The sequence below is a fragment of the Sycon ciliatum genome, chromosome 2 (genome assembly GCF_964019385.1).
Source record: "Sycon ciliatum chromosome 2, ocSycCili1.1, whole genome shotgun sequence".
NCBI classification, from domain to species: Eukaryota; Metazoa; Porifera; class Calcarea; order Leucosolenida; family Sycettidae; genus Sycon; species Sycon ciliatum.
The window spans coordinates 2073591-2083919 of NC_088644.1; the positions used below are offsets into that span (position 1 = coordinate 2073591).

Here is a 10329-nt window from a genome sequence, read left to right on the forward strand (position 1 = left end):
TGCATCCATGTTACCCTCGTGCCAGGCCACGAGTTCCCAGCACGGCTGGAAAAATTCCTTCCGCTTCCAAGCAGGACTTGAACCTGGTACCCTCTGTTTCTCAATCATGGTCTTAGACCATCCCACTATGAGTAGCCAAAGCATGTATTCAATCCCTAAAAAGTCTGGTGTCAAATATAAGCACTGAAAGTATAAGTAATCAATCCAGCCCATGCCTAGTGAGATATGCAGGAATATTTGACTTCCATAGCGCAATCAGGAGTGATAATTGTGCGGTAACCATGCTTTGTTATAATAGTAACGAACACGAGAGCGAAACGTGAATCTGAAATGTACATATAAAAGAAGAGAAAGTGTTCAGAACCGCTTTCTCGTTACGATGGTCATGTCAGTGAACGTACGTATCTATGGATGGAAAAATAATTAAGTCAAACACATAATTACAATTGTACAAGTGAGACTCGGATAGAGAGCCAAGGATTATACATGTATTTAAGAGACAATACCAAATTGTTACATGTTATCCGTGATAGAGCTGATCATCAGGTCGTTGAATGTCAGCATTATATCAGTCAGTATCGTGCTTGCTGTTGCACCTCAGTCTGACGTCACAACATCTTGCTTACATGCATAACTGTTAGTGTTGGACACAAAACTACGAATAACGTGTAACACTTTGGTCCTTTACTTTAATTAAACATACTTACTACAAGTATGTGAAGAAGAGGTTGGTGCGACTTCGGCGATAGTTGGGGCAGTGTGTGTTATTGGAGCTCGCGGTTTTCCTGCCGACTTGAATTCTCACTTGACTGACTCACGACTGCCATCCAGAGCACACGAGAAGTCCATCGAACCGTCCACTGGGCAAACCTGCAAGCAAGCACCACTCCCTGCTCAATACACAGTGTTTCGGGGAATTCACACCTCATCAGTTGAGCTTGAGTAGGCTGAGGAAGATTGTGCCTGAAAAGCACCACTTACATTGTATAGTGCTCTCCAGGCACAAACATCACCAGAGATACAAACTACTTACAGAGACGCTCCGTTTCCAGCGCGACAAACACATACCTCGTGTACACCAGATAGTAGTGTGAGTCAGAGTCGCTCATGGAGGTGCTGAACAAGTGCTGAGGACCGTTGGCCATTCACAACGTTGTTGCCTCCAAACCATATAATTCGCAAGCCCGCGCTGGGGACAACAGTGTGAAGAAGAGGTTTGTTCGACTTCGGCGATAGTTGGGGAAGTGTGTGTTGCTCCCTACATGGGAGCTCGCGGTTTTCCTGCCGACTTGAATTCTCACTTGACTGGCTCACGAGTCGAGGGGTTCACCGCATAGAATGGTTGTGGTATGACAAAGGAAAGAGGCAACGATTGTGTGTGTGTGGGGGGGGGGGCGAGTTTCGAACTATGCACAGTGAAGGGATAATTGTATGTACATGACCAAGGATAGGATGTACCGGACAAAGTTGCCATTTTTGGGAGCAATGGATTGGGAAGTATGACAGTATTGTGGTAATGAGTGCAACATCATAAGAATTAGTTATAAAGGTTAAAAGGAAGCGATGACTGTTACAAGTACTTTTCTCAGTGTCATTAGATGTTTTCTTCATACATGTAGTTCACTGACAAACCCAAGGTACGAGACGTAACCATGGTAATGAAGAAGACTCGCAAGCAAAGGCGACGGAGGTGTGAACTACGAAGGCGTCTTCTCCAGGAAACCAACCATCGTCCCGACATCCAGTGTCAATGTTTTCGGGCAGTGCTAGTAGTTGTTGTTACTGATGAAGTATTCTCCGTTTTGTCACGTGGTAGGTCTATGTGTGGTCATGCAGTCGTATTTATTTAGCTTTTATTTCTTGTGTACTTGCATACTGGTATTAGTTTAGTCCCACAACTTGCGATAAAATGACCAGCTGTAGCACCTACTCCACTTTTATGTTTATGTATCTATGTCATTCGGATCTTCCCAAGTAATTGTACATTGTACTGTTGAGATTCCGAATTCAAATAAGTCAATACAAAAATACAGTATGTTGCATCTTGCCGTGCTACAAATAGTACAAGCCTTTACATGCTTAGACGTAGATCTACGCTGCATCCTGAACTTCAGCAGTACTTTGAGATCTGAAGAGTGAAGGAGAATGTGTTGTCTTTACAGCTGTTTGGCATACATTATACATGTATTGGTGGAGAAGGTGTGAAATAAATTCTTTGATCTCTTGATTTGATGCAATTTTATAACATTTTTGTCACCCTTTACTTTTCATGCTGTTTTGACTCTTCACCTAGACTTCTTTCTTCGTGTTATTTCTACACTTCACTGTAGTGTTGAATCTTTCAATCCTAACTCTTTGAACCCTATATCTTTATAGTTGTAGTACTTATATTATCATAAGTTTTGTTATTGCTGCTTAAAATGTCCACTTCGATAATTCTGCTGATTCCCGAACATTCGCTTGACCCAGGACACACTAGCTGCATACGTAGCTTCCTCGGAGCAATAAAAAAACCTTCTGACTCGGACCGGAAGGCGGAACGACACGATGGTACCAGTCGTCGAGTCATAGGCAACGAGTACGCTTCACAACGGTGCGTCACCTATTCTTCTTTACGTTGCAGAACACCAGCAGCCACTCTCCTGTAATAGCGTGGATCAGGACTATCTTGTCGTTGCGTTGACTCTATCCGTATCCCCCGGACCAGAACTCGTTGCTGTTCTCTGGACAAGCCAGTCAACCTATTTGTTTTGGCTACCATTGTGGACCAGAAGTACAGCCAAGTTCCAGAGAATAGGTCGGCTGGTTGACGCTGCCCTAGTTGTCACCAACTCTCAGTTCGGAATGTCTTCCTCACGGAACACGTCAGAAGCAGAAGGCCACCAACGGATGACGGGAGCGCAACTACCCAGCTACACGATGGAGTATTTTCCGCCGTTGGACTCACAAGGTCCACAGCCGGCTACTGTACAGGGTAAGGGACGAAAGTCGAACGTTTTGCAACCTGTATGCTCTGTACATAATGTCTTGGGATTTTAAGTGTTTCCGGTATGGGATAAAAAAAATATTATCCTGCTAGACCTGGTTACTGCACCGATATAATTATTTTGTTTGTAAATTGTCTAGTTCTGGCTCTCTAGCCTGCATGGGACTGCATGGTGTGTGTGTGTATGTGTGTGTGTGTGTGGTGTGTGTGTGTGTGTGTGTGGTGTGTGTGTGTGTGTGTGTGTGTGTGTGTGTGTGTGTGTGTGTGTGTGTGTTGTGTGTGTGTGTGTGTTGTGTGTGTGTGTGTGTTGTGTGTTGTGTGTGTGTTGTGTGTGTGTGTGTGTGTGTGTGTGTGTGTGTGTGTGTGTGTGTGTGTGTGTGTGTGTGTGTGTGTGTGTGTGTGTGAGATGGGCTGTGAATCACGGCATGGAATTGTCTAAGTCAGTCAGTAGAAGCTGTCGAACACAGTCACTACATGTATTCCCCAGGAAGTATCCAACCAGTGAAAACTTCATTGCCTTTAAGCGCAAGCGTAACGAAGTGAAATGTTTGTCACGTACCCTCCATCGTCAGTATGTACAGTCGGTTCATGCCACCCTGTCTTCCCCTGATCGCCCTAGTCTCCATCAATTTCTCCGCCATCTCCGTAAGAACTGTAGTCGGGAGCCGATCCGATCAATGACAGCTTCAGACGGCACGGTAGCAACAGATCCCGCAGACATAGCAGACATATTGAACACGCAGTTTACGTCGTTTGGACTTCCTGACGACCCTACGTGGCCTATACCACCACTCACCCCTTCACCCTCAATACCTGCGTCCCTCCTATCATTGTCGACTGGTACAGCCCAAGTGAGGAAATATCTCCGTAATCTGAAAACTGGCAAGTCCCCTGGTCAAGACGGAATTACCAACGAAGTTTGGAGAGCTCTTGCTCCGTCTGTTGCCTATCCTGTGTCAATTATCTTGAATATGTCATTTCGCGAAGGGAAATTCCCAGCCATATGGTAAACTGTAGTAGTCGTGGCCACCTACAAAAATAGAGGACCACGCACCACCCCCAGCAACTATCGCCCTATCTCATTGCTCTCTACTTTATCAAAAGTGTGCGAACGTGTTGTATATGACATCATTTTTGATCATGTTCGCATTTCACTTTCGCCAGCACAGTCGGGCTTTTGTCGGGGTGACTCCACCAGGTGCCAGGTTACCCGCCTCGTGCAAGACATCCACACCGCCCGGAACGCCCATAACCATGTTGGTTTAGTTTTCTTCGATCTCGCAAAGGCCTTCGACACTGTTTGGCACAGGGGTCTCTTAGCTAAGCTGCGAACAGTATATCGCATTGATGGCAAGGCTATCGGCTGGCTCTCATCGTATCTCTCTAACCGACATCAGCTTGTACGCCTCTCAACTGTGTTATCGGAGCCTTTACCCGTTACTTCTGGAGTCCCCAGGGTTCAATCCTTGGGCCACTGCTATTTCTCCTGTATATTAATGACCTCCCCGATATTGCCCCTGGTGTCAGCCTTTTCGCTGACGACACAGCTCTGCTTTGCTCCAATGCTTGCCCCATACGCCTGCACGAAGCCATGCAAGATAGCATTGGGAAAGTTATAACCTGGATGCATGATTGGAAGTTGCAGCCAAACGTTGATAAAACGGCAGCTATGTACATTTCCCCTTCTCCCCCTTCCCTGCCACTTCGTTTTCCTTCTTCAAGTGTTGCTATTCGTATTGTTGAAGAGCATAAGCATCTTGGCGTCATTATTGACTCTAAATTATCGTGGTCACCCCATGTGCAGTATGTCTGCAAGCGCACAAGCTCCATCCTTGGGGCTCTTCAAGCCCACTGTAGACATCTTCCTCTTTCTTGCAAACGCTTGTTTTATCGTTGCTATATATTGCCCTTACTTGACTACTGTGATACTGCTTGGTCTGGCATAACTACTACTGTATTGAACAAGCTAGAAAACCCATAACCGCATGCTCCTTAAAATCTTATTTAGCAAAGATCGTCGCTTTCCCTCCGCTAGTCTTTACGAAATTTCCAAGATCAGTCCCCTTTCCACTCGACATAAGTACCACCTCTGTGTTCTCATACATAAAATATTACTAAATAAAATACCCTTGCATATGCAGGCTTATAATTGGTTCTCCGAAACACGGAATACCCGGAACTCACTCAGTCTCCCACGCGCTGCCTCCACCCTATTCACTAGATCCCCGATCTTTGCTGGCTATGTGTTTTGGGCAACATTACCAACGCAGGCCAAGACTAGCACGTCGATGGATAATTTTGTTGCTAAAATCTCTGCTCAATTATAGGTTTCATGTATATCCTGCTGGTTTGTCTCCTCCTTTGCCTTCTTTGCCTCTTATTTGTATTCTTTTATCTGTTTTACTGCTGTGGTTGGCTTTCACCCTTGTCTCAGTTTTATTGGCCGTCATCATGATGTGCCATGAGATTATAAATACAAAAAAAAAACGTCTGGCCAAGACAGTGTAAATGTTTATCAAGCCTGTTAGAATGGACTGGGATGGAGAGCCAAGGATCAATTTTTATCATTTTGTAGCAAAACAATGGACCAAGGACTCACAAGTTAAATTAGCATAAAATAAAATAAATTTCACGGTTCGCGTGAGACTCGGCTGGAAGCCGAGTTTTCCGCATCCGCCGTGGGAACGCCACCACCCTCTAGGATCAAAGGCGCAGATGCAGCGCCTAAACGGTGGGAGGTGAGTAGATCAGACCCACCACCAAGTGGTCAAAGACCGAAATCCCATTAGCTGCATCCATGTTACCCTCGTGCCAGGCCATGAGTTCCCAATTAACGGTGGGTCGCAGCACGGCTGGAAAAATTCCTTCCGCTTCCAAGCAGGACTTGAACCTGGTACCCTCTGTTTCTCAATCATGGTCTTAGACCATCCCACTATGCCTGCCTGCGATTAAATTAGCATGTTGTTACCCAATATATATTTTTTAGTGTTTATTTGAATTCGGATAGCTCAACAGTACAGAAGTACAACCACAAAGAGTACCGAATAGAAGGCCCCGAGAACGGGAAACCAAAAAACAAAACAAAAACAGCAACATCCATTTATTGATTATGCACATTGCTTGAAAGCAAATCACAATGATTAAGAGTTAAGCTATCTTTTAGCCATTTGATATGACATGTTAGATTAACGGTCGTAATATTATGGTCTCAGGTATGTGGTTGCGGAAAACTCGACCTCCAGCGGAGGGTCCGGCGAACCCAAAATAATTATAATTATGTGAAATTTTATATGTTTAATGTGGTGCTGCTTCAGTGATGAACTGTGGAGGTGTGTGTTCAGCTAGCGAATGCTAGTTGCACTACTGATGCTCCCTTCCATTTCAAGGTTGGGCAATATTAAAAGTAGTTGAGTGCATGAAACTAAGTCAGCAGGAAAGCCCAACAGGATTGTATAAGGATTTAGTGAGCAGTTCATCGTCCTCTCCCCTCACCTTCCCCTCCCCTCACCTTCCCCATCCTATGTTGTCATTTAACTTAGAGCCTTCCAATTTGGAAGGCAGTTGGTGTGCGCATCCGAGGCGTGCTAGAGCTGATAGCCAGTTAGTTGTAGAACGTCAGTACCATCGGTCATTGTCGTGCAAAGTTATCGCAGAAGCGCCTTGTTTAGTAACTGGTGGTGTTAGTGGACAATATAGTGTAACTAAGTTCCTTGGTACTTTTTCTTTTCTATAAAATTAAAAAAAGAATTTGTAACTCGGGTATTGAGCCAATAATAAATGTAGAAAAGAAAAAAGGACATATGGAAACGAGTTACGAGTAACTCTCCACCACAGTACCAAAATACTATAATATACAGTTGTCAAGTATCCTACTGGTCTCGTCATCGTCCAGTAACAATCGACATTCTTTGTTCCGTTGGGACTGTAGCTTGTGCTCATATTCGTTTCGCTTACCTTCCCCTCTTTGGTCTCTCCATAACCTTGAACCTTCCGAGTTGGAAGGCTGTCGGTTAGCGCTTCGGAGATGTGTTGAAGCTAGGTGTCAGGACGTCGAATGTCTCACTACTCTGTCAGTTTTGTACCTACTTGTTGCACTTTCTGACTGTGTTAGTATCTAGTTACAGTGGTGGAGAGTTACTCCTAAACTCGTTCCCACTTTTTTCTTTTCTACAAAATAATTTGTCAGTGAATTTTCTGTATGTTCATGGCTGTGAAAAACCAATCGAAAATGAAGATCTAATTTTCCTCGCAGTATGACTTTGAATTTGTAATTCAGCTTTCTGTACAAGTATACAGTCGGGCAGTAAGTTTGACTATAGGGTGCATATGATGAGAAGTACAGTTAGTTTGTCACTCATGGTAGGATTCTTCGGCTTAGCAAATCTGGAGAGACTGGGCAGGACAACGATAGTCAAGGTTATAAGTCCCCTATCCGCCCTGCACTTTAATCTGATGTAGCAGCTAGCGAAATGTTCATGTACATACTGAGCTGGTTGTTGCTGAGGCCCAGGTTGCTCGCATGTGAGAATCTATAAATTGCAGCAGATTATTTTTTATTATAAATACTGGACATGGATATTGAATTAAACTGTACTCAGTGACTTTTTACATTTTACAGGCTACGTTTTATTATTATTATTATTGCAAAGCTTTCCTTTTGATCTTGTCTCTTATTGTTGTGACCTTTCCACAATAATTGTGTTGCATTGTCAAAAAAAACCATGTACATACTAGGATGTCAGACCTCAGCAGCTTCGCATGGCTAGCTACTATATCGGACCTTGACAGCCATGTAGAAAGAGGTCCTTGGCTACAGAGAGCAGTGCGTACATGTTCATGTACATTCTGCTTCAACGGTACCTGTATGACACGTGTGTGCGTCCATGTGTGTATATGTTTACGTCATTGTGTGTGCGTGCATGTGTGTTTGTGTGACCGTGTGTGTGTGTACGATCTGTGTGTGTGTGTGTGTGTGTCTGTGTGCGAGCGCAAGGACCATTAATTTGATAAGTGTGTGCTGAGGGACAACTCACTATTGTAAACTAAACACACATCTACGGGGCAGGACCACTTCAGTCAGTGTTTTCAAGTATCAAACAATTGCTATCATTATCATTTGCACATTGCCAATTTCTGCTTTGTTCTGAAACACAGCATTCGATGGGACACATCAACAGGTACAGACAGGGCTGCAAGCTGCAGGGACAAATGTCGGTCCAGTACAGCCTGATCCCAACAATAGCTGGACACAGCCTATTGCGAGCCAATCGCAGCCTGTTGGTCAGCAGCACAGCCATATTGGACAACCGGTCAGCACTGGTGGCTTCAGAAGGATTAGCAGTAGTATTGAGGGGCTTCAACGATCATCAATAGATGAGCCAGCAATGAGTCTCCCACCACATTCTCATCCAACCATTGGTCTTATGTCATCACCAGCCCAATTTGCGAGTCCCTACGGCCAGCAAATGAATCACCACGTCCATGCCACTGCTACCAGTGGTAATCAGACATTAGCAGCATACCTGCCATATAGTGTCCCAGCAATGCACAGCAGTATGGCCAGCTCTAACAATCCTGTGGAAATGCACGCCGGCTTTCCACAGACCACACTGAACAATCTATCACAAGGCGACGAGTATCAATCGGACAACCCCTCTGCCCCTCCAGTGTTTGGCGGACATCCCAGAAATCTGTGCGAATGGCGTGTGAACAATGGTCTACAATTGTGTGGGTTGGCTTTCTATAGTGTCACCGAACTAGCGCAGCACATAACAAACGTTCATCTCCAGCAACAGGACACTACCGAACATCCCACACAGGAAGGTAGCAATGTCTACATCTGCCACTGGGACCAGTGTACACGCACCAAAGGATTCAAAGCCAAATTTAAGCTTGTTAACCATATACGAGTTCATACAGGTGAAAAACCCTTTGTCTGCGATCATCAAGACTGCTCACGCAAAGCATTCCCAAGATCCGAAAACCTGAAGATACACTACAGAGTCCACACAAAGGAAAAGCCGTTTCCCTGCACCTTCCCGGACTGTCAGAAAAGATTTTCAAATTCCTCGGATCGAAAGAAGCACATGGTCGTGCACACGAATGATAAACCCTACCAATGCAGGGCAGCAGGATGTACGAAGAGATATACACAACCGAGCTCGCTTAAAAAGCACTCCAAGCAGCATGATGCTCGAAATGCAGCCAATGGCGGAAATGCTCTTTCCTACAGTACCACGGACACCAGCGCAGAGAACAGTGGCCTGACGTCTGCGGATGGTTCTATTGCTGCGGACGGAGAAAGTGATCATGGCAGTTCGATTTCATCCGATGAGGTACTTGCAGACCGGCACCACCACTATCAACAAGAACAGGAAGAACAGCAGCAGCAGCACCAACATCAACAACACCATTTTGCACTTGTGACTTGCACGGACCAGTGTCAGCCTGCACAGCCGCAACACTTACCACTGGGAACGTCCTCAAGCATGCTGACTGTGAATTCAGCATCTACGTCATCTTTGCCACAGTTACCTTATCATTTGCACTCTGCCCAGGCAACTGCTAGTAGTGATCTGGTCAACAGTGCACAACCAACACCACCTGGACAGCCGTCTGGTAGCTATGAGGTGTTCAGTGAAGTATACCATGACAATGCCGGAAAGGGTGACCTAGTAGTGGCAAGCCTAGGCAGTAGAGCAACAAGAAATGATCCCTTGTCTACATGTTCCATACAGACATTCCCACAGCCGCCGCCACCACCACAGCCAGAAGCAGCAGCAACAGAAGCAGCAGCTGTGCCAGCAGCTGTGCAAGAACTGACTCAAAACAAACAGCTTGTTTAGCAGCAACATACTCACTTCCAATACCCGGCAGCACGTCAGCAGTTGCAGCAACAACCTCATCATCAACATCTAGAACAGCAGCTCCAGAAGCAGGATCATCATCAGCATCAGCATCAGCATCAGCAGCACCAGGAATCACGTGACCAATGTCAGCAGTCGCAAATCTATCCAACTCACCACCATCAGCTGCCGACGCCCACACACACACACAGCAGCAACAGCTATCGCTGGTGGCTCACACACCGCAGCACCAGTCATCACCTGTGTCTCAGAAGCACAACCATCAGGCACAGGAATCCTTGCCTCAGCATCAGCAACAGCAGCACTCTCTCCCATCGCCGATGCAGCTGCACCAGCAGCAGCTGCCGCTGCAGCAGCATTTTGCACAGCATTCGACAACTGCTCAGCCAACACTATTTCATGCAGGACAATTGCTGCACCCTGTACTGCCCTCGCATGACGCTCACTCTCTGTCAGCACCAAGACACCTCCCAAAAA

General features: G+C 45.6%; 1 protein-coding gene across 1 annotated transcript; it reads left to right on the top strand.

The window, feature by feature from the left end:
• The first annotated feature begins 2415 nt into the window (after nt 1-2415).
• On the top strand, nt 2416-10025 carry LOC135808219 (zinc finger protein ZIC 3-like). Its single transcript, XM_065321375.1, has 2 exons — nt 2416-2974; nt 8141-10025. The coding sequence occupies exons 1-2, from the start codon at nt 2845-2847 to the stop codon at nt 9829-9831; spliced, it is 1821 nt and encodes a 606-aa protein (XP_065177447.1). The 5' UTR covers nt 2416-2844; the 3' UTR covers nt 9832-10025.
• Nucleotides 10026-10329: the final 304 nt, after the last annotated feature.